Source organism: Charadrius vociferus, unplaced genomic scaffold (assembly GCF_000708025.1).
Source record: "Charadrius vociferus isolate BGI_N301 unplaced genomic scaffold, ASM70802v2 scaffold763, whole genome shotgun sequence".
Lineage (NCBI taxonomy): Eukaryota > Metazoa > Chordata > Aves > Charadriiformes > Charadriidae > Charadrius > Charadrius vociferus.
In genome coordinates, this window is record NW_009647685.1 from 7,915 (window position 1) to 35,480 (window position 27,566).

The following is a 27,566-nucleotide window of genomic DNA, read 5'->3' on the forward strand; positions in this document are numbered from 1 at the left end:
TCGTCGCGGCCGCCGAAGGGCTTGGAGGCGGTCGCTTCCTTAAGTGACAGCCGCCCTTTGGTGGGAGCTCTGCCCGGCGCGGCTCAGGGGTTCGGCAACCCCGGGTTGCTGCGAACGGGTCCGAGCAGCGCCGGGAGGGCGTGCGCCTTCACCTCAGCCTCTCCTCCCACCGGCCGGTTATTTTGGGTGGCTTAGCTGATGGGCATCCTTCTGACAAGTGAGCCTCACAGCTAGTTGAGCGCGGGTTTGGGCAGAGGACAACGTGTTTCCTGAAGTATGAGTCCTTTCTCCCCTCCTTCGCGCACTGAAAATGAAACCAGCTTAATTGTACTAGTCATGCAGTCTTTTTTTTTTTAAAGCTCGAAAAAATGCCACTGTCCTAGGCTAACCAGAGAGCATGTGCCTCACAATCCCAAAAATGGGTTGGTGGAGGTGGTGGCCACGTCAAGGATTTTCAAGTGGTGACCTGACAGACACAGCTGATGCAAGTGTGGCAGCGTACGTGCTGCCAAGTGTCATGACAAGCGAGATCAGATGCAGCATCTGTGCTCACTTGCCTCTGGGCAGGCTTCTGCCGGTCTCCTACCAGCTCTTGACTTCCTTCAAGAAACCACTGAAGGGTTCTGCTTTACCTTACCGAGGGAGAGCGAGGCTTAGGTTGATGAAAAGGCTAGACATGCCAAACCCCCTCCCACCAGCTGAAAAATATTTAATCCAAAATTGAACTCTGAGACATCTCAGTATACTGCCTGCATTTTACCTGAAAGCTTCTTGGGTACCTACAGGTTTATGCTGTGTGTTTTCAGATGCCCCTAAATGTCAGCAGGTAGGTGCCTAAACTCACCAAACTCCTCCCCCTGGCCCCTGGTCCAGAAGCTGGTTGGAGTGGTACTTAAGCACCACTAGACCCTCACTCAGTAGGCACAGATCCTGAGGGATGCCAGAAGCATCACCCAACTAAAGTGTCCAGGGAAAAGAACAGATTTCAGCCAGGTCTGACTTGCTGCAGAGCTGTGCATTTACCAACATTGGTATAAGAGGGAAGAGAGTAATGTACCGGGGTGGCCGAGAGAAGGAGGCAGTACAATTTTGATGAAAATCTAGTCAGTTTCCTTCCTCCCTCACTTGTGAGGCAGTGAAGCATCCCAGGGATTCCAGAGGCTGTGTCTGTCTAGGTTCAGAAGTGTGGGTACTTGTGTTCCTTACTACAGAATTTCAAGTCCCTGCCTGAAATACCATCTCAGCTGCTCATTTGTAGGATTAAAATACTTGGGACTTCACCTCAGAGCTTTTTAGACTAGATTTTTTTTTTCTAATACGTATACCTCCTCAGAAGATGGGAAGAGGTCTTTATTATTGTAGGGAAGACAGTTTAAGGGGTTGTTCTGCTTTGTTTTTTATGGCTGTCATCTTTGTGTTTAATCAGTCAAAGTTGTAAAGGGAAAAAAAGTATATTTCAAATGACATGTGGTGACTTTCCTCTCTCTGTCTGCATTATTTATACTAAAATAACATCCTACTTCTATCGTTTCAGCTTCCCAAACACCTTTTTAAGCAAATAAACTAAAATCATGTCTCTTTCTGTTATAAATGAACTCTATAACCTCTGCTCATCTTGTATGCCTTTCTTTTTTTCCTTTTGCTTAACAAGTGTCAATCATTAAAGCATGTGCAAACAATCTAACTGTTTTGATCCAATGATGCTGCCTTGTTACATCCTGGTGAGGGTTTCAACCTGCTTTTCATACACAGATCTAGCAGCAGAGCAGCCAGAGCACCTCTTTCAGAATATTTGGCAGTCTTTAGTGTTCAGACAGAGGGTGGTGAAAGGGCATGGGAAAGGCAGCATGCTTCAAAGGAAAAAAGCAATAGATGCTCATTTCTTTTATGAATCAATGGATAGAAAGTGCCTGTTTACAACCATACCTAGAACTAGAAGTGCTTTATTTCAAGCAAGGTGAATGGAAGTAGCTTCCTTGAACTGCATGAAACCTTTCAGAGCAACAACTGCTCAAAGTGAAGAGATCAAGCCAGGTTTCTACCTAACTAATTTCTATCTAGTGTTACAAGCTGTTCTACAGCCTTTCCAGTTGCTGGGAGAAGATGGTTTCATTTTTAAAATGAGACTATTTTGATAGGCCTAATGTGTTCTGTAAAGGAATATATTCCTGTGCAGAACTGTCCCCATGTACAAGACTGACACAATCACATTCCCTGGGCTCGTGCATGCATGGAGCAATTCTTTATCATCATGGTACCTGATTGTAAACCTCCTGCACGGGTTCTGCAGTTGACCTGTGCATGTGTGGCAACTCCAGCTTGTCTTGGACCTGTTGGACTTTCTGCACAGCTACAGGTTACCTGTGCAGGAGGCATTTTCAGAGGATGGATAGCCTGTTTCTCTTTGTGTGAGTTGGGTCACAACCAGACTCGGTTGCAGACTCTCTCAGTATTCATGTTTTTGCTGTCAAATAATCCATTTGAGTGCATTTTAAAAATTTCTTCCTCTTACTTATTTTCTCCTACCATGGGCTCTTTTGGGTTATCAGTAGCTCATTTCAGAAAGAGAATCTTGCTGCACTCCTTAGTGAGGTTACTATGAAACTAATATTAGCGTTGAGTTTGTGCTGATGTTCCTCCCGGCTGGTGCCTTCAGGAAGATCTTTTCCTCGGGCTTGTGTGCTGGGTCTCTTTCCTAGCTTTTACCGGAAATATTAAGAAAAAAACCCACCCAACAAATACAAGTAGAACTAAGCTAAATCACCTCAGAAAGATTACTGATTATGGAATAGAGCCTGCCTGGGTAACTTAGTTAATTATGTGTATTTTCTTGATGTACTAGACCGCCAAAGGACTGGCTGCTGTAGTCCAAACCTTTTTCTGTTTGAAACCTATGCAGCTCACTTCTGAAAGCTCCGAATTCTACAGCTGCAGAAATGAGTATTTTGGAGAATACTTTCTGCTTCTCTGCCTTTGCAAAACGTAGTCATTACTTTTGGGATCTGGCACCGTAGATGTATGTGTTATTTGTATTGATATTCCTATAGGTAAAAACTGGTTTAGCGAAGTCCTTTGTATTCCCCAGCATGGAGAGTTTATTAGGATTGGGGATGATAACTTCAGCATGTTGATGTACAGTACGCTCCTTCTCCCCAGTGTCTGTGGTTTCTTGGGTGCAGAGCCCCACTGACACAGCTGCATCAGAGTTTTTCAGCTCCCTGCTCTCTGCTGCAGCACAGATTACAGCATATCATGGTTGGCAAGTAGCAATCGCTGTCTTATCTATAGCACCAGAGTGAAAAGCAGAGTCCTGCGTTGTAGATGTGACAGAACCATGCTTGTTCTCCTCGGCCACAGTTGCTTGTTTGCTGTTCTGCCTTTGCCTGTCTGCTTTGTGATGCCGGGGTTGGCCAGCTAAAGAGGGAAGGGACAGAAGTTGATGAGAGCAGTTTGGACAAGTTGCACAGCCTGCCTCTTCTCTGCAGGGGTGAAGTTGCTTCAAATACTTGGTTAACAAGCTTGGCTCACAAAAGATGTTTTCCGTGCATAATAAAGTAGAAGTGTTCTTAAAACAGTTGCACTTGAGTTCCCCCGTGTTTGCTTCTGGAAGCCATAAACCAGAAAACACTGCTAAACCTGGAAGCGTTTAGGGGACTGTATAGGTTGTAAGTGGGTCATCTTGGATGGATCTGCAGAATGTCTTAAAAAAAAAAGTTTTAAGTTCAGTGCAAGCAATTACAGAAAAATCCTGACAGATTTGTGATTAAGAGGTGAGGAACTGCCATTTATAGAGAGGGGATTTAAGAATATTAAGGTACATCGGCTCTCTGGTTCCTGGGCCAAATACAAAAAATAAACAGTCTAATCCATTGTCAATATTCAGAGCAAGATGAGCACTGGACAAATGGAAGAATAATCACAAAACACCCAGAAAACACTTGAAACTAGGCTGCACTTCAGAGCCAAAATGACTCTATGCCCAAGCACAGCAGAAGTGGCCATTTGCGACTAAGCTAGGAACATCCTTAACAGGAAAAGCGGGGATTATAGCTGAATGAAGGAAACATCCAAAGCTTGAAAGGGTGTTAAGTATATTTTGTAACACAAAGTATTCTGGCAGGAATCCAGACAAATCCACTCAAATGCTGTTGCCCTCCTGTGAGAAAGTTGGCTATGAAGGGGCCTGCTGCTTCGTTTAAGGCAAGCCAGGAGGGAGATTAGAGAGTTCTTAAGGATTTTTCCATCAGTTTGGAAAGTAAATGGAAAAAGATAGAAATACTATTTAAAATACTTTCTGTGTTTTGGAGTATTTTGAATAAACATTGCTGTTTGAAAGGGAAACAAAAAAAAAAAAAAACAAAACCCAAACCAACAAACCAGATGCTAACTTGGATGAGAACTGCTTTTAAACAAACAATAAGTAGGAAGTAGGAGAGATTTACCTGGCCTTAAACTAGGAATAACTAGAACTAGCAGAAGTAGAATAATGAGGTTCGAGAGTTTGTGATCTGAACAGGTGGTATAAAACATTCACTGAGGTTCGACTGAACTGGACAGTAACACCAGTAGAATCTTGAAGTCCAGAAGGATGTACCTCTGACAGAAGTTCCTTGAATGAAAAACATCTCAAAAAATCAGACTTAAGAAAAACAGGGTGACTTCTGAGTCTGGACACCAGGACTGTTGCTGTCCTTCCTGAAACAGGGTATTGGGAGACGAGTATCAAGTTAGATTCACAAATGAACTCAGTTCTATGATACTGAGGCTGGTAACATCAAAAATTTAGGTGCCTTTCTGTCTAACAGAGAATGGCATTTGAAATGCCTGGTTGCAACCAGGACAACTGCAGATCCAGCAAACAGTAAATGAACTTAAGCCTGAAGCATTTCAGGGCCCCCGCCACAGAGAGAAGAACATCTCGGGTAGGGAGAGGGTGAACAGAGCTTAAGATGAATCCGCTCTTTAGACTTTTTCTATTCAGCAGCTTATGCACCTTCTCTGCCTGTTGCCAACTGAGATGTTCAGTCCTAAACCTGCTGGTGGAAAGTACCTATTCAAGAGAGAGTGATTAGAGCATGTAGTTAAGACTTATGGGAAACTGAGGTTTCTCTGTCTTTGTGTGTGTGTGTGTGTGTGTGTGTACACACACAGATCTTTGTCTATATCTGTCAGTGCTCAATACCTACTGTGGGGTTTGTTTTAGCTTTCTCATTTTTTTCTTTCCTCTGGGGAAACACTATCGTCATTAACAGCGAGACATACAATACAGCTTTCCCATACAGTACTTAGTACCTTGCTGTTTGTGCCAATACTGCTGCAGGCTAAGAAGCTTAGGTTAAAATATCACAACTTTATAGTACAAAATAATGCTTAGTGTTTTGTAAGTCTTCTGCCACTAGGTAGAGAATAGGTAGGGCAAATGTATAAGAGAGTAGTAGCTTTTTGCTATAGTTGCAAAAATTGGCTTCCTGCCCTTACTGCTGGTGGGTATTTGCACACAAGCAACAATTAAAAATAGGTAAATCATAAATAGTTGATATGGAAGAGATCAGTAACATTATTTCTCTTAAATAAAGGATTCATTTATTTCAAGTCAAGAAAAGAATAACTGCATGGAGATTTATTGGTTATATTCAGTTTTCACATTCTTAAACTGGCAATAGACTGTTTAAATGTAGTTTGGAAGGATGGACAAACAGCTGTGTAACTTGACTTTTTCCCTCTTTACTGTGCCACTTGCTTCATTCCATCCCTGCTCCTTTATTTACTTCCTTTACTTTTTATTTTTAAGGACTTGCTCCTGAGGCCAATAAATTAGTAAGCAGCTTGAAAACGATGCCAATGCTGCATGATGAGGCATATGCCCAGGAAACAAAAATGAATAACTTCCATGAATTTCCAGATAACACATTGGTGCTCCCGTAAGTACATTTTCGGGGGGGGGAGGGGAGGAAGTTTGTGTTAATTTTCAGATAATTACATCTCCAAACATTTAATGTGAAAAATCCATTATGAGATTAGCCAAAATGCTTATATTGACTTAAAAGGAAAAAGCCTACTATGTCTGGCACGATAGAAAATGTCTGTTTTGATATATTTACAATGAAGTGTCTTAGAACTGCTTGGGAAATGACTTTAAAATTAGGCAACAAGTAACCATTCTGGGAAGCTTAGTCCTGCATCTTTTTCTTGTTTTGGATATTAATTTCTTACTGTGCAAACATACGGATATTCTATAGAAACTAAGAAAACTGTAGATACAGCTCTGTGTGAATTATCTTCAGCATATGTCTGAGAAAGCAGCATCTAATTAATGCATCTGTGAATAGGCCTCATGCTTTAATTCTGCAGGCCTTCTGTTTTTAAAAAACCTGAAAAGCTGATTGTCTTTGCCAAATTTATGCAACATTATGATAATAAGCAATGGGCTTATAATTAATCTGCATCACTTCTTAACTGTTGGGCAATGATTAATAAGCTTATAGGTTTTATTTAGAGGGCAGTATGCTAATTTGCGATATTCCCCAGCTGTGATGAATGACTGTACCCCTGTAAACATGTTAACTTTGCACAAAAGATGATTTTACGCAGGCATTCAAAAATAAATGGGACTATAGCTGTTTTGTTATAAGAGTAAAAATGGATATTCTTTAATCTTCAAGGAGAAAATGAAGACAAAAAAAAAGTAAGGTTTATTACTTTCTTTCTATTTTGTCTATATTATTACTTTCTTTCTATTTTGTCTCTATGTAAAGCTTTTAAAAGTAACTGCTTAAAAGGCAAATGGCAGGAAAAGGGGTAAAGGGAAAAGAAATGGGCTCCCGGTACAGTACTATTGATGCGGACATACAGTTTGTGTTAAATATGATGGTTATACTAAGAAAAACAGAGCTCTTTTACAATACTGTTCTTGTAACAGAACAACTTTTAGATACTTTAAGGGATTTGAAATATAACAAAACTACACTAATATACCCATTTAAGTCCTAAATATACTTCTCCTAGCACATCTTTTCCATGAAGAACAGAAAAGCTTAGAACAATCATTCACATCAAAACCTGAGGTTTAAAAAGCAATCTTGTCTTGTTTTTCTGGCACTGCTGAGTGCTGTTTCTGGAGGTTAGTCATGGCAATTTGCCATTTTCTCTTTTGTGCTAGCCGAGTGATATTTTAACTAGGCAGTTGAGAAATATTGTGTGTTTCTGAGGGGAGAAAATAGTATTTTGTGAACTTTGTTTATCTTTGTGATAACCTCAATGTAAGAGGAACGATATGATCTCTTTTTAGAGAGGGGCATCAAAAGTCATAGACTAGGCTGGTCTCTGTTCCCCTCCCTCAGGGAAGCTTTCTTTTCACACATTTTCAACTGGCTTCCAAAGTTACTCTTAGCATGTGTAAATGTGATATCCAACAAGGCATTTTTTCATAAGAAGTCTAACTTCTTAGGTACAGTATGTCAGTTGGTTATGAATGAAAATGACACATTGTTCAAATGCTCTCTCTGCTGTACGCAACTGTCTTACAGGGTTCATAAGGGGAAGGGGTCTGCAGATTTTATTAGCTGATGAATTGATAATTGACTCTAGGCTTTGCATATTTTATATTGCTATAAGTATATACAAGAATAGCAAGCGGGAACAAAACACTATTGCAAATGCTGAGGGAAGGTAATCAACTTTTCTCTGCTCTAAGCATCTTATTTCTGGAACTTCTACACATCCATGCAGTATCCTGGTCTTTTCTATAGCCTTTGACTGTCTTCTGATGTAAATGTTGAAGTATCTATCTCAGTTACAGCTGGCAAAGAACTTTCCATCATCCTTGGGCAGTGGGAAAGGTTTGAGAGTGCTCTAAAGATGGTCCTGCTCTGGATGGCTCTGCCTGGAAGAGCGAGTAGGAAGGGTAGAGCTGCACTAGCAGTTCTTTGTTAGCTGCTTGTTGGCCATTGCATTGCTAAATAAGAACATATTCCAATTAATGTAAGAATGGGTGAGAATGGTGGATATTCTGTCCTCTTCCAAGCTTCAGGAAGGTAGCAGAAAATATTTGTAAGTAGCGTTCTTTTATTACCCCAAATCTTAACTGCCAAGTTGAATTTATATGCAGTTGACTTTATTCTGAGAGGTTAGAAAGTTAATGTGGAGAAATGAGCATGTTTTGTGGGGTAAACCACATGCTCTGTATGCAGCCCATTTGGCTGGCAAATCCAAGGTCTTTGAAGAGTCAAATCTCTTGAGATAGGCAGGTGGAGAAAGGGAGACCCATGTTCTTTGGAGGCAGGGAGAGCAGACAGCATGCTAAGAGCTAGGACAGTCCCACTGTGATTCCATAGCCATCATTGCCTTTGATAAGTCCCCTCCAAATTTGGGATTGTGTTCTCTTGTAAGATGTTTGAGTGTCTAGACACTTGTTAATCTTTGGTATCCATCTGCTGGGCTACACACTGCATGATGTTTGAAAGTGTTACATTCCTCAGCCCCACAGGTATTTTATCCTATTGCTTGACTGTTCCTTTTTGGTTTGGTTTGGTTTTGGGTTTCTTTTTTTTTTTTTTTTCCTTTGCATTGTTGCTTTTTCTTGTTTTTATTGTACTTAGAGCAGTCTTTTCCCAGCTATCAAGGTTGCATGTGTTCAGTGGCCAATAATTGATTGCCAGTGAGTTGTTTATATTCATGAGGCCTCTGTTTTCAACCTATGTCACTATTCTAAGGTCTTTGCTATTATCACATGCTTGAACTCCACATCATAACAAAAGACACCTGGTACCATGAAGCAAACTTTCATAACAAGATGTCAACAGGCCTAATAGGCTGGGACTGGGGTTTTACAAAGTTAGCCTATTACTAGCAAAGGCAACAGTTTACTTGAAGATCTTAACTAACCAAGAGAATTTTTTCTGAATTTTCTGATTTTTTTTCTGAAATCTGAAATCAGAGAAACCGAGAAGAGTGGATCTTCTAAAGGCCACAACAATGAATCCCAGCCATAAGACTCTAAAGAGATGATGCCCTTTGTGTCAGGAAAGAGTATCTATTTATATTTATCAAAGGATAAAAAAGTTGGTGCAACTCTTCTGTTGACCCCCTATAAACCTTGAGAGCTGTATAGATTCTTCTCAATAGCTTATGAAGCATTTTTAAACCTTAAGGCTTCATATGGACTTCTGTTAGAACTCAGTTCCAAACTTAAACAAAGTAAGTCTGGGTTCTTCTTTTCTGTCTTTAGTTTTGCCAGCCGCTCTCCACCTCCCAAATTATGTTTATTATTAAATTAAATTTAGGGATTAGTATTTTAAACCACATCAAGCTATAAACTTCTAAACTTGGAACTTAATGTTCAAAATTTAAGACCATTTTTTTGCCATAGACTTGGGGGATGGGGAGGAAAAGAGTGAAAACTACTGATTTAGACAAAAAATCAGAAGTGATGAGCTGATATTAGCTCTAAGAATTTTTTTTCCCAATTCTCTTTCTTCATAGTGTCTCTAAGCAAAACAAAAGAATTTTTTATACGATCCTGGAGCTCTCACCGCTGCTTGATTCTTCCAACATGACACCAGAGGACTGGGCCAAAATTGCAAAGAAACTTGAGGTACTATGTACTATGGTGTGGGATAAGAATTCACTTGTTGCTTAAACTAAACCAGCATTATATCTAGTATACTTAGCAAGATGAAAACCATTCAGTAGTGCTATATATATACACACACATATATATGGTCTAGCAGAAGGTGTCCTTGCCCATGGCAGGGGATTTGGAACTAGATGATCTTTAAGGTCCCTTCAAACTCTAACCATTCCATGATTCTATATTTGTTTATTTAAAATGTAAATGTTATGTACCTTGCTTAGTTACTTGCAAAGTAACAAGTACTATGCTTGCAAGGCTTGCTGAATTTTTTTTTCCTTTTGAAAATGTTGCAAACTCATTGAAGTTATATAGTTCTTCCAATGACAAGCCATGTCATAATTCTGTACAAGAAAATAAATAGGAAAATTTCAGCTATGATTGAATAAGGCATGTCATATGTATGTTGATATGTTCTAAAATGTTGACTTAAGTTCACTGTCCAAAAATGTTGAATAAAATCCTTAGGTGTAAGTAACTTAACTGAAGGTTGCTTAGTTACACATCATTTGAATGTTTAAATAGCTTAATAGTCGGCTATTGACATAGAAAAAAATTTCATGTCTTTATGCCTTTCTTACTCTGGACACAGATGGACTTGACTAGCTTTGGCTTTGCAACCAGTATAAAAAATGCTATCAATCATGGTTAGGTTTCCCACACTGGGAAATGTTTAAAGCCCTAGATATTTCTGCATATATAGAAACATTCATTACATCTGCATTTCTCTGCTCCTGTCCCCATGTCTTAACTTAGCTGTGTGCTTTTAAGAGAGAAGAAATGCGAAACATTTCAAATACTTCACACCAAGAATTCATACATAGCTGTTAGAGATAAATGACCATGGACCTAGTAAGATACTGCTCTTCCACTCCTGCTCTCTCTGCGATAGTGGGCTTTATAGTGGAAATTTCCTTCTTCAACCAAGCTGTAGCAATGCATGAGAACAGTATAATAACGCAGGGAACGATGCTGAAGATTCAGGTAACAGTCTTTCAACTTTAGGTCCTCTAATCCTGAAACCACCAAACTAGGGATGATGCTCCTCCTGTGGAATGCGTCTTGCCGGGGCAGAGAAGAGACAGAGCTGTTGTATAGGTGGACAGCTTGTAGAATGGCGCAGGGATGCAGCTGGGAAAAGCCCAGGGCTGAAAGTAGAGTAACACAAAGAAGGCAATGCCATGCTGAACAGGAGAGAAGTTACCTTTCTTCCTTCGTGGGACATCAGTTTTATTAAAACTCCTGAGCTCAAAAACTGCTTCTTCCTTGTACACAGAATGTGGCTACTCTGTACATACAAATATCCAGTACATGTAATCCAAGTGAAAAGTGCTGAGAAGGGAAAAAAAAACCCCAGCCTTTAACTGTGTATAGACACACTGCCACTTTGTGTTCATCTTGGACACGTACTTGGCACAGCTGTAGCATGCTGGTGACTTTCCAGACTGAAATGTTCTAAGATGTTTCTGTGAGATATCTCCTTAATTTTCAGCCTGATCTTTTATGTTATGAAGGTTAAACCGAGCTATGTTCTTTTGCATCTAATAAGGTTCATAAGGCTGAAAATATTTGTGAGCATACCGATTCAGTTAGAGAGGACAAGTGGCTATTTCTGTGACTTTAGCCCTTCTTCAAACTGACTTATCCTGTTACTGCATTGGTGAATAAACGCAGCATGCTGTTTGCACCACACTATAGTTTGGCGTACAGAAAGATCTTGCAAGGCTCACTGTTGTTCTGTTGGCTAACTTGTTAGAAATAAGCAGAAATCCACGGAAATTTCCAGTAGGCAGCAACACGTAGGCACGAGTATGAATGAAGAAATAGCAAAAGAACAAGTAGAAATCTGCAGGTGAGTTTGGAGGTGACCTACCTTATTATCAGGAGATGCCAAGAATGTGTGCCTACTGTAGCATAAGAAGTGTAATTAAAAAGAAATCTCATTTAATTCTATGGCAAACCCCCTTTTTTTTCCTCATGCTGGCACTTCATGTATCTGCTTAGACTTCTATGTAATCCTTTCCATGTTACCAGATTACATCAGAGACATCAGTGCCTCTCACTGCAGTGTTCACTATGTGCATCACTCTTCAAATAAGAGGAACCAATTTGGTTTTCCTCCAAAAGCCAACAGATGACTTTGTTCCAACAGGATGAGCTGTGCGATTCATGGCTTTGCATTAAAAAACCTCCTGTGTGGAACTGTATGTAAACTAAAGTTATTATAAAGTGCTGTTTTGCATCTGTATAGTCTAAGGGACTTCTCAAAAACCAGAAAGTGTATGCACATTAAAGAACAAGACGTCTCTTCACCTCTTTCAGCTGCTGAAGTCCCATACTGCTACAGAAAGGATGACTTTTAACAGAAGAGGGCACTCTTACACTGGCAATTTGCCTGTCTGCCACCTGGATTAAACGGACTGTTTTTTCTATATGTTATGATAGCCTTGGTTTGCCTAATCTGTTCCTGTAAATGGTGTAATCCCTAAAGTAAAAGCGGCAACAAGAAATCAGACTATACGACTAATTTGCATATGTTAACATTCCTGTTTAAAGCCATTGCTAAGCTTTTCTTAATTAGCAGTCTTCTGGTTTAAAAATGCTGCATTAATATGTATCCATAGAAGAATCTCTTTGACTGTTCCATAATTAGAATTACTGGCTCTAGTGCTTAGTGTCCTATTAACCATTAATTGTATTTAAACTGAAAACAGGATAACTTTAGGAGGAATTATGCGTGTAGTACCCTGTAAAGTATTATGCTCTTGCTTGCATCAGTGAATGTAATGCAAGATGTACGTCACTTGCTGATGCCAGTGCATTGCTCTAACAATGTGAAAACTGTCTCTCCACCTCCAGGAGCACTATGAAAAGTATGATGGTTTTGTTATCCTTCATGGCACTGATACCATGGCCTACACAGCTTCAGCCTTATCCTTCATGTGTGAGAACCTGGGTAAAACTGTTGTTCTGACAGGATCTCAGGTAATGGACTTAATCTGAAGTTGAAGTCAGGAGCCTCATTCTTGGTTTTTATATGCAAAACTAGGTAATATCCTGGTTATCACTGTATAGTTTGGTAGTGCAGGGTGGGCCTCTGGCCGGGGTGAATGGTCACAGTGCTGATAGATATCAGTGAGAACTGACAGGCTCACCAGCTGAGGATCTGCCCCATAATTTTATCATTAATGACTTCACAACTCTGTACCAAATCAGACCAGTAGTTCATTATGGCTGGGGCCAGATGCTTCAGAGAAAGATATAAGAGCCTGTCATTGGCCATTGTGTATTAATCGGTTTATAAGAGAAGCATCTTTCCAGTCTCAGGTGGCTGCTGGTTGTTAGCTGTCTTTTTTTCTTTTAAAGCCCTGAAGCTTATTATTTTTTACCTCATCAGTTGTTATCCTGTCTTATGTTACTCGTTGCATTCTTTATAATTTTTTTAGTAATCTCTAAGCATTAGATGCATTTTTGATCATTTCTGTTCCACAAAGCAGCTAACATGGTCTGTTTCCTTTCCTCTGAAGACTACATTTGTTAATTGTCATTCTTGTAGCTGAAGATCAGCCCTTTGCATATTGTCTGAGGGGGAGGGATTGTCTTACTAGAATAGCTTGCTTGAGCGTAAAATACAGCTCTAATCACAAAAGAGAGATGAAACCTCGCACTGTAAAATTCCCCTCCCCCATCTCATAACTTCCCTTTCACATGTGGTCTATTTGAAGTCAAAATACAAAAGTCTAGGAAGGAGTAGTCTCCCACTTACTGTCTTGACGTGGGGCAGTCTAGTTGTGATACATCACATTCAAGGTTTTACTTTCTTTTTGGCTTTATTGCTTGGAGATCAGCCTGACATATGATCTAGCAACAGAGCGTGTGATTTTTTTTCATTGCTGAAAGGAGCTCTGACTCTCTGTTAATAACGAGGCAATCTGAAAAGGCATGGAAGTCATCACTCAGCAAACCAAATTTCTGGGTTTAATCTTGTCCTTTTCTGTAGGTTATGAAGCCCATAGAGGCAGTTCTGTATGATCTGGGGCTTTTCCTCTGTACAATCACTTCTCCCATGCTCAGTCACTTTAACTATGCCTACTTTATATTTTTGATAGTTTTCCTGAATCAGTCTTTTAATCTGCTTAATCACACCAGAATCATCTCTATATTAGCTTTTGAGCACTTAAATTTTAAAAGTCTGTTGAGCATAGAGGGAAACCCTGCCATCTGCTGCAGTCTAAAATAGTTTGGATGAAGAAGGAAACTTTATTTGTCATAAATCATTGTTACATAGAGTATTCATGTATTTGTATTGCATAAGTTGGACTCTTTTTTTTTCTGCTGTGTAGGCTTTACATAAGGGATAGGGTGTAATTTCAGTCTCTGCTCTCCAGGTGCCCATCTATGAGCTGCAGAATGACGGCCGAGCCAACCTTCTGGGGGCACTGCTCTTTGCTGGGCAGTTCGTGATTCCTGAGGTCAGTTTGCCTATGAAGACTGTCTCAGAAGCTGCTTTCCTCCCTGTAGACAGGACACATGCTTACTCAAAATATCCATTAGGCAGTAAGCAATTGCACTTAAGCAGGAAGATAAATGAATTCCGCTGAGGTAACAGGCACTTGCACGGCAAAGGATGTGCCGTTTTCTCAGGAGTCATATCCCATTTTGCCCATATAGAAAGACTATCAAGTCTGCAGACTTGAAATTAGAGGTTCCCTTGCAAATATGTGGGATCTGAAACACTTGGAAGTCAGGTTTTTAACTGAAAATTACTTTGAAGTTCTAAAGTTGCTCTAGAACTGGTAGGAGTGTCTTCTATCTCTAGTTCCTGAAGGCTAAAGTTTCGAGGATGATATACCTAACGGACATGGAAATACCTCCATGGTCTCAGCACCCTGCATTTAAAGATGTTGGTGCTGTGCAGCCCAAAAATCAGAGAGAAAACTGGTCAGGTTACACCCCATTTCACTTCTGCCATACTCCCAAAGCTAGTTCTCATAAAACAACAGCAATAGCTGACTGGCTAAGAAATTAATAACTAATAACAACTTCGAGGTATCTATTTTCCTTCAAATTCCAGTCGACAAACTTTAAGGGACTTGAGAAGGAACCTAATTATTTATGTGTTGTAACTCTTTTGAAAGTTATCCTCATTTTCTCTAGGCCTTTTGTTAAGGTTTTGGACTCTGAATTTAGATATAACTGATGAACTTACTTAAAAAGTCCACACTGTTTCTTTCCTTTATATCTGAAGTGGGCTCGGGCAAATTTGCTGTCTCGTAGACTGTGCCTCATGAGAGGATTATGAAAGTAGTTAGCTCTTAACTTGTTTTGTTCTTAAATTCTTAAACCAATGTGTGACAAATGTGCCAACTCTTTTTTGAAAGGGTAAGAGTTGTAAACATCTACAAGCCTCTGAGTTGCTTTAAAGATTTAGAAAACGCTTTATAAAGGACAGACTGCAGTATTTATCTACTGAATCTTTTAATTACTGGCTTATTCATAGACCTGTTTCTTTACTTGTCTTGCAGGTGTGCCTGTATTTTTATAATAAACTGTACAGGGGAAATAGGGTGACTAAGGTGGATGCTGGGAGTTTCAATGCCTTTTCCTCACCTAACCTGCCTCCACTTGCAAATGCTGAGGTTGATATTACAAGTAAGCAACATCATCTCTTAAGCCTTGTAATTTATGCCACATGCAATATAACTCTAGCTGAAAAGAATCTGTGCCTATGTAGTTGAAATGCTGTTTTAAAACTCAAATATCTTTGAAAGCCCTGTAGCTTGACTCCACTTCATCTGCTCTGAAACTGTTTAAATATTAGTAAGACTGAGAATTTGTGATTCAACTGCATTTATCTATTGAAGTGAGCTAGATTGACTTTGACTAAAGATCCAGAGTAACCAGAGGGAATGTTGCTTGCCCCTGTGTCATGAAAATGCTTGCTCTGAAGATAAAAATGAGGGAGTGAGGACTGAAAGAACAAAGAGTTTAATCTCATTAGTGACCATGCTGGGCTGCGAAATCAGGCAAAAGAGTCATTGTAGAGTACTTGCAGCTTCAACAGATTCTCTGTTTGATGCATGTCATTGTGTAAGATGTTTTACTGGATGTTTAGGACCCATCTAAACTGCAAGCATGCTGAAAACAGCAGACCTAGAATATGCTTTGTGTGTAATTTTTTTCCCCCGAAGTTACTCAGACTCCCTATAATTTCTGTATGTCTGTTTTTTAAGGAGAGGAAAAACTACATGAAGATTTCAGTAACTGTTTGCAAAGTCGTTAACGTGCTGATGTCTGTTCTTGGATAGATGGAACCCTTCCTTCGGAGAGGGGAGAAGAGAGACACATTTGGAGTCTAGCCAAATGAGAAATTGCCAAAAAGTGTACTAAAGGACAGTTAAAAAAAAATAAAACGTTATGTGAGCTGCTTTTGGATAGGCTAGGTATATTAAAAAGGAGGAGGACTTGGTGACAATTTCCATTATTTCCAAAAGCAGGAAATAGGAGGGGGTTCCCGAATTCTTCTGCTAGGTGCCATTAGTGGCAGTAGGAGCTGTAGCCCAGTGCCATGCAGTGTGCCATTCTGAATGCTTTCTACTACTAGAGAGAGAGGCAGTCTGCAATTTGGAAAAATTAACTTATCCCTTCCACCTAATGACTGGGAGTGGCTTTACAAAGTTTGAGGATCAAAGTGCGATGTTTGTGGCAGCCAGTGACAGAATGAGGAAACTTGTGAAATACTGTAGTGGTCCATAAGACATCTTTCAGGTAGAGAGTCTGCCACTGTTGTATTACTATGCTGTGTCAAATATGGTGTATGTGAAATCAACAGAAGGGCTGTCAGTTGATTGTTGCAGTAAATTGGGGAGAATCTTCTTTCTTGGATTTTTATGAACTGCATCAAATAAGGTATAAATAAATTCCGTTTACTGACTGATCAATAATGGAATCAAGCTGCAAATTGCATGCTATTTCTCTCTTGGATTTGAATGAACTGTTTTGTGATTCCCTGTCTAAAGTAGAAAAATGAGAAAGTTATTAAGTACTTCCCTTGGCCCGTATTGGGTCCCATTATCTTTTCAGTAGAATGCTCCATTGAGATCAGCGGGGATTTCTGATTTAAAAACTGATGGTGTGATAGGCTCTATTTTTATTAGTTTCAGTTGATTACCCAGTTAGGGTAGCACCATTTATCCAAGATGACGGTGTCAGTATTGAAGGATTGTTTCATTTTGAAAAAACATAGTTTGTAGTATGGGCAATCTACTAGTGCTGCTTTATTTTGTCCAAAGTAATTGTTTGAAACACGTCTGTCTCCCTTGAGTTTGGTTGTACAAGCCTCGTATGAAGCTTTTGTGGAGACAAGGAACCACCTGGGCTTTTAAAAACAAACCAAACAAATCTAGCACCTTTTAACTTTTTTTATTTTTTTTCCCAAACAACTTTGTATAATATGTCTTAATCCTCCTGTAGACAGGGCTGACTCTTGCTGCTTCAGCATTATTGAGAGCAGCCTGAGGATGCCAAGTGGAGTTACCCATGTGCAGAAACTCGTCCTCAGGCTTCCCAATTCTAACAAAGCTGGGAATGAAAATTCCAGAGAAGCAGAGGGGAGAGAGGTGACAGGATGGAGGGAGTGGGATCATGGGTTGGTACATAGGAATGAGGAGAGGACATGATGTTTGAGGCTTGGCATACCATTTAAAAGCAATGATCTGCCTCAGAGCTAGAGAGGAGAAGAAGCAGCTTAGTCCTCTTCCCTTCCATACCCTAGCTGCAGCTCTCTTTGTTTTTTATATCCATTTTTCACCCTGTTCCCCCTTCAGATGAGGCTCCCAGTGGATTTCTGATCAGCTGGCTGTGTTCTAGGTCAGATCCTTAACAGTGTTAGCAACACCGAAGAGTTATCTGTTATCCAGTTTTAGAGAAGCAAGTGTGTTTGCTTCCTCAAGACTTTTAATTTAACACAAGAAATTCATGTAAGAAGTGAAAAATTCTAGCAAACTCCTCAGATGAGTGAGAAACCTAACACTGATGGGAAATGCTTTTGTAGCAGAATCAGAAATCTCTGTATGAAATGGCATATGTAGGAAAACCAAAAATATTTCTAAGATCCTAAAGTTTATCAAATAAAAGGCCTTGCCTTATTTCTCATATTTTGAAAGGAAGAGAGACAAGGAGGACTATTTAACTTGAAATGTGCGAAGAGTCTCAGTATGTTTCATAACTGATTATTCTCCTCTGCTCTCTATTGTCCTAATGAAGCAAATATGAAACTTGCTTTGTTACCATGGCTGGACTTTCTTCATCACACATGCATGTAACTTCTGGGAGTGGTGCACATGTACAGGACCGTACGATGAGAAACATAACTTGTGTAGGGGATGAACAGAGCCCATGTGACTGCATGCAGATGTGGTGCAGCAGCAGATTAGAAGGCACTTTTGGGCTCATCTACCCACCAGTCTCCTTAGAGAGAAGCTATTCGTCACTGGCCACGTCTGTGTCTTGCTTGGCAGTTCTGTTTATTTATAGTAAAAAGACCAAGTCATTTATGTGTTAAGGCAAATGCCAGCTCTCTTCACTGAAGTGCTTTTGGTCCCCCCACTCCCTTGTAAGTAGGCATGTCGATTCTTGCAACGACACCATTCAATTTAAATATTCATTTCAAAAGGTGTGTGCTGATTGTTTTATAACAAACTGCCAAAAAAGGGGGTCTGTGTTTGTCTGCCTCCTTCGGGAATTTGCACCCATAGGTTGGCCTGCTCTCCCCACCCCTTGGCTGCTGCCGCGGATGGTAATGAACGCCGGGGCAGCTTATATAATGGTAGGGCTCGCCCGTAGCCCTGCAGAGAAGGATGAGAAGAAAGCCTTGCTGTTTGTCTGGAGCTCCGCAATCACAAAAAGCTGTATTTCTTGTTTGATTTCATAACTCGGAGTTCAGTCACCACTCCTAAGGGAGGTGTCGCTCTTAGTTGCTGCTCTCCCATTATAAGTTGAAACCTGCATCGTGGCATAGGCACTGTTTAAAAAAAAGGCGAGGGGGAGGGGGGATTTGCTGCTTTCTAGACTGTTTAGAGCTGCTTCTCTCTTTTATTTTTAAGTGAGGTTGATCTCTTTTCTGCACCAACCCTATCACTATAGTTCTCTGTGTGTGTGTATGTGTGTGTGAATAAAGCTGAATTAAATAAGGATGTATTTTTGAGCTGTAATTTTAAAAGCTGTAGTGTTTAGTAGGGAGGGGGAGATTGGAAATAGCAGAGTATTGTTTATGTGATGGTTTTGTTTGGAAGAATAAACAAAAGGCCTTAGTATCTTGAATGCAGTCTCCTTCACTAATGCAATCTTTTCTACCCCAAGCCATTTTAGATACAGTATATAAATAGCCATTACATCTTTCTTTTATGTACATTGCTTTAAAAACTTTCTTCTGTGCAAGACCAGTAGCTAGCTTATGTTTGTCCCTCAGCTCTGTATCCATATTTACATAATGCAGTGCACTGTATCAGTTAAACTCTTTACAAGCACAGGCCATCCGAGTCAGAACAGCTTACTGTTTACTATGTTGTGCCAAAACTGAGTATCTCTAATTAGTCACTCTTATCCATAGGATAAAAAGCTGTTATGAACACCAATATATACAGCTTTTTGTACTTCACCTGCTTGTACGTGAGTTTCATACTTAAGGAGATTGCTGTGTGGTATCACTATAGGCTGCAAGACAGCTGATTTATTCACAACGACGAAGATGCTTGAACTTAGCTATGTGACATAAATATTCTTCCTTTTTAGGGATGTAATCTTTGAGATGGAAGATGCAAAGGGTGTGTTCTAATTTTTTTTTTCCCTGCGTGTTACTCAGCCTTGCTTACCAGAGTTCTGAATAAATCTGAGATGAAGTTGCGCTTTTATGTATATTTGTTTGTCTTTGGCTCTTGCATCACACTTGCCTTTTGTTCTGCCTTTTAGACTCATTTGTCTAATGGAAAACTGACATCTGTGGAGTCTGCAGTACCGAGCACATTATGCAGGCTGACGAGGTTCATGACCAAGAGAATGTTAACTCAGGGACAATCTTTAGTTCTTTTTTTAAAATGTAATTTGGAATTACATCACTGTACTATGTCTGCATGCATTACATTTATCTTGAAGATGATATGTTATTTGGTAGAGCGTACTCCAAGAGTACAGGTATAGGCCTGGTATAGGTCTGACTTCTGAACCTATTCTCTGATCTCTCTCCTTGGTCTTCTACTTTTGGCATTATCTCAGTGATCCATGCCAAGGCAGGTTTCCTCAGTTCATTCTTCAAGTTCGTTACAGGCACTAGGGATGCTGATAGTTGCCAAACTTAGTAGTATGCATTTGTGAAGTTTTGGCAGGGACTCCTAGCTTATGGAGGATAAAGGAAAGAAAGCTCTGATATAATTTTATTGCTGTCCCTTCTTATAAAGGAGGCTGCTTTTAAAGAATTAATCTGTGTGTTAGAAGGTTGAAAAGACTGGATTTATTGCTAAACACTGATGCTTCTTAAAGCACAGTGCTTATGAGTGAACGTGGTTAGACTATGAACCTCAAGCAGAACAAATGGACGGCTTTCTACGCTCACCCATGTACCTCTTGCAGGTCTTTAACTCTCTCTGGAAAGCTCATGGAGGCCTTTGAGAGCTATTTGAGTGTTGTGGTTTATGCCAAATCGGCTAACAATATGCTGTTAATTTCAGTTAGAAGAGGCCCAGCTAAGAAGCAAAGTTACTGAACGAAATTGGTTCTGTTTTACCTCAAACCAGGACACTGAGTAACTACTAAAACCAACCAGGTGGTTTCAGAACCGCGATGGCCAAATTAGCACAAAGAAAGAAACTGTAGAAACTGTCTATGTTTCTGTTCTCCCATTCCTGGGACAATAGGAATCCACATGCTAAAATGTGGCTGGTTGGACAAACATGATGCCAAGCCAACTGCTTGTGACCTGTTTAATGACGTATGGTGGTTTTTTAAGAAAAAGCGTACAGAGGCTCTAGCTGCTGACAGGGCACCATGACAAGAAGGGCAAGTTCATGAAGTCTTATAGGTGACTGCTATTTTCTGTCCTGACTTAGTGGATTGTGTAGTTTTTCGTACCTCTGGTAATGGGGCAACAGAGTAGGCTTCAATGGAGGCTTTTAAATGTGCTCTGAATTTTCTTGCACATGGCTGTCTGCCGATTGCAAGAGATTGCAACAGTAATTGGTGTGAGTAACTCTCCACATGGCTGAGAGCAAGTCAGTATTATGCATGCAGATCTTTTATCTGTCTTGCTGCTTGGGAGTTTCTCCAAAATCTAAAAAGCTTAAATCATGATGGGGAAACAGGTAACTTTACGGCATGGTCTACTTTCATTGAAGAATGATTGTCTGAGCTGTTGGCTACTGCTTGTTAAACCTCTTCTGCTGCCTTGTAAGAGCCATCAGTCCTACCAGTGCTGCGCTCCTACACTGAAGTAGTAAAATTTTGAAATCAATAATGCATGACTTGGCTTCTAATAATGCAACACAAACAAACTATTAGTTAAACAGCTGACTTCTGGCTCTAAATGTATAATCGGAGTTAATTGAATCCTTGCTATTTTATTTAATCGTTAGTAACTACCTAATAAACTCTGGAGGTGATTAGCGGCAACAGTAACTACATTTGTCATCTCTTAATGTCTGGGAAGATGAAAGTCTGTTTTCTAAACATGAATCCAGGCTGGTGTCAGGCCAACTACTTAACAATGAAGTTCAGGTCAGTGCGTGACAAGTAAATATCTTGCCTGTGCTCGACTTGTACAACGCTCTGTTGGTTGAGGCTTTCTGACCGCTCTGAGCTGGGAGAGTTGGCACTAACAGGATATGTTCAACACTGTGAACCCATCACGTCTAGTACTTGGATGCTTTTCACAGCTATCAGACTTCTCTTTTGAAGATGTTGTAGTAGAGGTATACAGCTTTGTGTCTGATAGATCATCCTGTTCACTAGTGGTCATTGAACTAAAATATCCATTGTAGAAGTCTTTGCTATAAAATGCTATTAAATTGAAGTATACATGTTAAGGATCTCCTTGAAGGGCACTGACTTAGAAATATTGATGAGTTATACTTATTTATCTCAGAATCTAGACTATTTCGGAATAAAGCTAAAATATAACAAAGTTGAGCCTGACCTGGATGTGGCCTTGGAGACATATTTCGTGGTACCTAATAAGTAAGGTGTTTTAGATCAGCTGCTATTGCTGCTGTCTTAAATGGGTCTTCATTTCCTCTTTTTGAAAAATACGTTGTCTTTCATGAATCCCCTACGTAAGAAACGGTTTTAAAGACAATGTTTTAAGTATGAAGGGCTACAAGTGTACTTAATATTGTGTCTTAACATTAAACTAAAAGGGTCATTTCTCTTTAACAGTAAACTGGGAAACAGTGTGGAGAGCCAATACCAAAAAGAAATTTCGAGTTCACACCAATATGAACAGGAATGTTGGGCTTCTGCGAATCTTCCCAGGAATCACCGCTGCTGCTGTAAGTGTCACCACTTCATTTTGGAAGCGGGTGAAGTGATACTCAAATGCTTGATTAGTTAGCTGAAGCAGGGAAGCTGCATTGTTGTAGCAGTGGTTGGGGTTTTGGAGGGAAGGGAAAGGATCTGTCTTCTTCTGATAAACGTTTTTTGGTATGTCAGAGCATTCAAAGACAATTTTCATATTCCATCAACTATCGATAAAAGCTTTTCAGATCTTTTCTCTAAACTGCCTGGGCTCTGAAACTTAAAATTAATTCTTTATCAGGGCTCATAAATAGGTCAAGTGTGCTTTTCTGGACAGGTGCAGGCTACAGTGACCGTGGAAATGCTCTCTTGCTGCATATGGAGGCATATTAATAGATATCTTGTAAAAAAATACACAAGATGGTGGGTGGAGGGGAGTGTAACTATTTCTACAACTCATGCTTCTTTTTTAAGGTTCATTTTGTCTCACAGTGATGGTTAACATGACCATCAGCATTCATACAGAGCTGAAAATGAGAAGCGGGATTTTTTGGCCTTCAGAAATTCTTTTGCAGAACTGTGGTTTTAGGTAGATTTGTCTTTAAATTTTTGTCTAATACTAGTTTCATTAAATTGACAGGTCTTTTGTGGCTGTTGCCATCTTACATTGAATCTAGTAGTTTAAGCAGTACTCCTCAATTACATTACCATTCTTTTTAGGTGAATACAAACAGATGGAAAGGCAGAGGGGTGGTATATCTGCAATAAAACTCCAACTGCATAGTTAGCCTCATGGGGGCTTACAGTGTATCGCATTTAGCATATGTGATCAGCAAGAAAACATCTAGGTTGTTTAAAATACATCTTTCTAGGAAGAGGACTTTGCTAGGCATTCTTTTACAGTGAGGCACGATAGCTACCTCATTAACAACTGGCCCAGAATGTATTAGTGCCTCCTTTTTTTTCTGCCTGGAGTTAAATCAATTGGAGTTTGAGTTAAAAAACTCCAGGCTTCCCGAGAATATTCTTTCCTGAAAGGTGAGACACTCTCTCTCTCTCAATTAATAATACTACATTTATTTCATAAGTGTAAATGTACTTTTTTGTTCCACCATGGTCCAACAGTATAGCCTGTTAATGGCACTTGAAAAACAGGATCTTTTTTCACATTGAGGTCATGACTGTAGAAAATCGTTGATTTTAAAATCTATCCCTCTAGGAATTTTAAAGGAAGATAAAGAGTGAAATTCTCATTTTTTAAAAAGCTTATTCTACAGTCTCAGTTATTGCAAATGGGGAGCACAGAAGGGCATGAGAAGATGCAAGGCTTGAGAGCCTGTAATACTATAACAGGAAAAGACCATTTTTAAAAACTCTGTGCCGTACATGAAAATCTTAATGTGAATTAAATACACCTTTTGTTTCTCTTCCCTGTCTTGTTTTTAAACAGGTAAAAGCATTTCTTCAGCCTCCAATTGAGGGGATTGTGCTTGAAACTTATGGAAGTGGCAATGCCCCAAACAACAGAGAAGACTTGCTGGAAGAACTGAAGAAAGCAGCCGAACGAAAAGTAGTGATTCTAAACTGTACGCAGTGCTTGCGAGGGTCTGTTAAAACGGTCTATGCAACAGGGCAGGTAAGGGTTGTGCAATGACTGCAGACTCTGCTGCTGTGTAAAAGAAACATCCCGCTGATACAACTTGATTGTACACTTCTAGTAGTCGCAGTGTATAAAAAACAGGTTTATTAACTGTAAAGATATTGCTCATAACATAACTATACCTGAAAAATCTTAAGCTGGGAGAATTTAAATATGTATCTGCAAACAAGATCCTGTTACTCCTAGTCTGAATGGTCGAAACAGTCAGCTCAAATTCCAAATTAGTGATTGCTTGCTCTTGTCATGTGCACCACTCCAGGGTACCTTGCATTAGATCGTTAGTATCTCTCCCAAAGGGATTCCGCTGAGTTAAGAGCTAGCTTTGAGGTCAGGTGATCAAATAAAGTAGTATTTGATAGGCTAGCAGTTACTTAGCTACAACCTAAGAACATCAAGAAAGCCTGTATACCCAAGCAATATTCCAAATCCCAGTTTTTAATTTGACTGGAAGTACAACTGAATTCAGTGAGGGATTGGAGAACAGTATGTAAGGAAGCGTCTGTCTTGCAGAATGGAAAACAGTGAAGGTTAGCTTAAAGCAGACTTTGTGTAGATACTGTTAATATTCAGGGCATTTTATAGTGAGTTTCTCAATTGTGTATGAAGACATGACATCACTGGGACTAATAGAAGGTCAAAGCAATATAAGAGTATGTGTTGTATGTGGTAGTGTGAAGGAAGCTGGTTTAACTGGCCTTTATGAAAAGGCTAGCCATTAAATAGCCAAGAAGCACTGCCAGGGGGTGACTCATCCCCCTGTTTTAGACACCTGGTTTTGTTGGGAGCAATCACCCATCTGGCAGAGCTAGCTTCTTCATCGACTGTGAGGTAAACCTAGATACTCTAGTCTGGTGCTGAAACCTGCCTCTTTTAACATTGCTTTTGACACATTTTTATATTATATTTGCTTCAAGAACACATAGTCTGTTTTGAGAAGAAAGAAGAAGAGGTTGTAAGTGTTTCTTTCCACCTCTTCAGTATCCAAACTCGGTATTTTCTAATATGGGCAGTCATTTGGGTGTTGGTAAAACTTTTGCATAACTTAATGGAGTTATTTTGAGAAGTATGAACTTCTGCAAAGATCCCGTGCTCTGTAGCAAATATGATAGGAATACATAGATTATATAAAACAGTTCACATGGAAGGAAGAAAGCAGTTAAGTCAATAAAAGACACAAAACATATTTGAAAGACAACATGAAAATTAAGCCTAGCTTTTATGGGATTTTCTGCTTGAAATGAACTGCTAAAATGTATGGAAGGAAGAAAAAATCCTTTTCTATGCTCTGGTTAAAAGATTCTCCAAGTAGACACCTCTAAAATGTCTTTTTGCACTCTGATCCAGACTGTTGATATACTGAATTGAAAAATTCTGCTCAGGTCTTACTGACCCACTGTAAGGCTGTGTGGAAATCAGTTCACTTCTGGCTTCCACTTTTTATATGGAGCACGTATTATGTTGCTTCAGCATCCGTTGGTGGAGGCTGCCCTGTTTTCTTGGCATCTTTTGCGGAGAACACTGGCAGAGCCAAGTCCTACAAAATTACTTCATGCTTATTCTTTTGTTGCCTTCTCCTTTTCATAAGGAACTGCTCAGTGGAGGAAGTATCATGGGTGAATGCAGTAAAGTTGCTGTAAAGTTAACTTCCCTTTGATTTTCCTTTAAATAAAATCTTTCACAGGTCTTTGCATATGGCTAGGCCATTTTTTACTCATTGAAGCTAGCCAGGTAGGTCAGCTGACTCCCTGGTTTCACTTGAATTGTTTGTTTTAATTAAATGAATGTCTGGCCTCTGATCCCTCTGCACAGTAGAAACATATAATGGAAGGGACTTCAGGTATAGGAAGGAAGCTGGGAAATCCCTTCCTCCTCCTCTTTCTCAGACCTGCCAAAAAAGCCCTAACTGTTCTTTGGCTAGCTCTGCAGTACAGAAAGTATTTCTCACCTTCTCTGCATATGTTTTCTAACGGGACTTTTAAAAATGTTAGTCTGGGGCTCTCGGAGGGGGTTAATGAGCTGATTAAGGCCCTGTATCTTGCTAAAAATATTAGTTAAGCCACAACAAGTTTTGAAGTTGAAGTTTATATGCAAGGTATTTAAAAGTAAAATGCAGTGTAAAGAACGTACTGCAAGATGCTTAACTGCGAGGCATCACATTATGGCAAAGATGATGATCTGTGGTTTACAGAAGCCTAAGTGTTTGCCCAGGTACCATTTAGTGACAAGAGATCTGAAATCTCCTTTGTCTTTGCTGTCTTGCTCACTGAACACTTACAGGGCTTGCTGACCATAAAAAAGGTCTTTCTGCTTTTTGCTTTGGTTCAGATAGTTTATTTTTTTTTTAACTACCAGAAAGATAAGTTAAAAGGTCATCTTTTTCAGTTGTTCTTGTTAAAACTGTGTAAGTTAGATATTTTAGTTGTATGTTCTAAATCATACACTGCTAGTGCAGTCTGAAAGGATCTGAAAACACTCCTGCTGTGAGCACACTGTAGTGCTGGAATTCATCCAAAGCAATGCCCCATAAAAGAATGGTAAATATGTCTGTGTGAGAACAGCCTACTTGGCAATGTTCAAAATGCCACTGGGTTAAAACGGAGTAACTACAGCTTTTCAATAAAGGGAATCTGACAACTCTGCAGATAGCTGATATGGACCTGTAACCTTTCCCTTTTAGCACAGTAAGTGACCGTCGCAAGTGTTTTGGTGAATTCTTCGATGTTATTGCATGAAAAGGAATTTAAAGTAAAAGTCATCTTTTTTCAGCTGGCTCTAGTATTTGCTTGGTATTTGATAACTAAAATTACAAAAAATTACAGTGGCAGTAGGAGGAGCAAGAGAGTGGGGGCATGGCTGCATACTGTATTCTATGTTGCTACTCATCATTCATATACATTTTCTGTTCACGCAGATATTTCTGAATGTTATGCTAATTGGAATCATTATTCCTTTTTATTCAGACTCTCGCTGATGTTGGAATAATTCCTGGAGGTGATATGACACCAGAGGCAGCCCTAACTAAACTGTCATACACGCTCAGCAAGAGTAAGCTTAGCTGGGAGGAGAAGAGGCAGGTAAATATTTCAGTGTGACCTTGAAAGGCTTTAGCTTCTCATCTGCTGTGCTAGCTTCTGCTTAGCTGAATGCCTTGAGCTTCTCCCTTGAATTTAAAAGCGATTGGTTCCAGAGCCAAAATGTGAACATCACGTGGTTTTTTTCTTTAAGGAAAATACTGTTAGGCAAATGAATGTATGTAGATTGAGAGAAAAAAATTCTCTGCATAAGTCAGGTGAAGACCATGACTGAGCCATAAAAATGCCATCTTTAAATGGTAGTAGTCTACCTTGGATGTTTCTGTACTAAAATACCATATGTGGAAATTCATATGAGCGACAGAATCCCAACCCTACCGAAGTCAGAAAAGATCTTGTCATTGATCTTAGTGTGGTAAAGATTTCATCCAAGACTCATTCACAAAAAACTAATCTGAAAATAACGATTGCCTACAGCCTCTTCCTTTACAACATTACTCATGACAGTGTTAGACTTTGCTTCTCTAAGAGGAGATACACTTTATAAATACATAAGAAAAGACAATTATTCTAAGAACCAATTGTAATTAATTTCAAAATCATAACCCCTTTAACAATGTTCTTACTGTTCATTGGTGTTTCATCAAGTCTTTTTTCCCTCAAATTATATAGTTATGTATCATGTTCCTTTTATGCAAGGAACATATAGCTCTGAATTAGATAGGGGAGCAGCAGTCTGCAGGAA

At 39.6% G+C, this 27,566-nt stretch overlaps 1 protein-coding gene across 1 annotated transcript in view; it reads left to right on the top strand.

Moving 5' to 3' along the window:
* Nucleotides 1-27,566, top strand: part of ASPG (asparaginase) — a 48,831-nt gene that overhangs the window by 3,152 nt on the left and 18,113 nt on the right. The window contains exons 4-11 of the mRNA XM_009881364.1: nucleotides 5,792-5,921; nucleotides 9,481-9,592; nucleotides 12,488-12,613; nucleotides 14,017-14,100; nucleotides 15,154-15,280; nucleotides 22,052-22,164; nucleotides 23,580-23,765; nucleotides 26,750-26,863. Coding sequence (XP_009879666.1) covers nucleotides 5,792-5,921; nucleotides 9,481-9,592; nucleotides 12,488-12,613; nucleotides 14,017-14,100; nucleotides 15,154-15,280; nucleotides 22,052-22,164; nucleotides 23,580-23,765; nucleotides 26,750-26,863 — 992 coding nt within the window. The remainder of the gene's footprint in view (nucleotides 1-5,791; nucleotides 5,922-9,480; nucleotides 9,593-12,487; nucleotides 12,614-14,016; nucleotides 14,101-15,153; nucleotides 15,281-22,051; nucleotides 22,165-23,579; nucleotides 23,766-26,749; nucleotides 26,864-27,566) is intronic.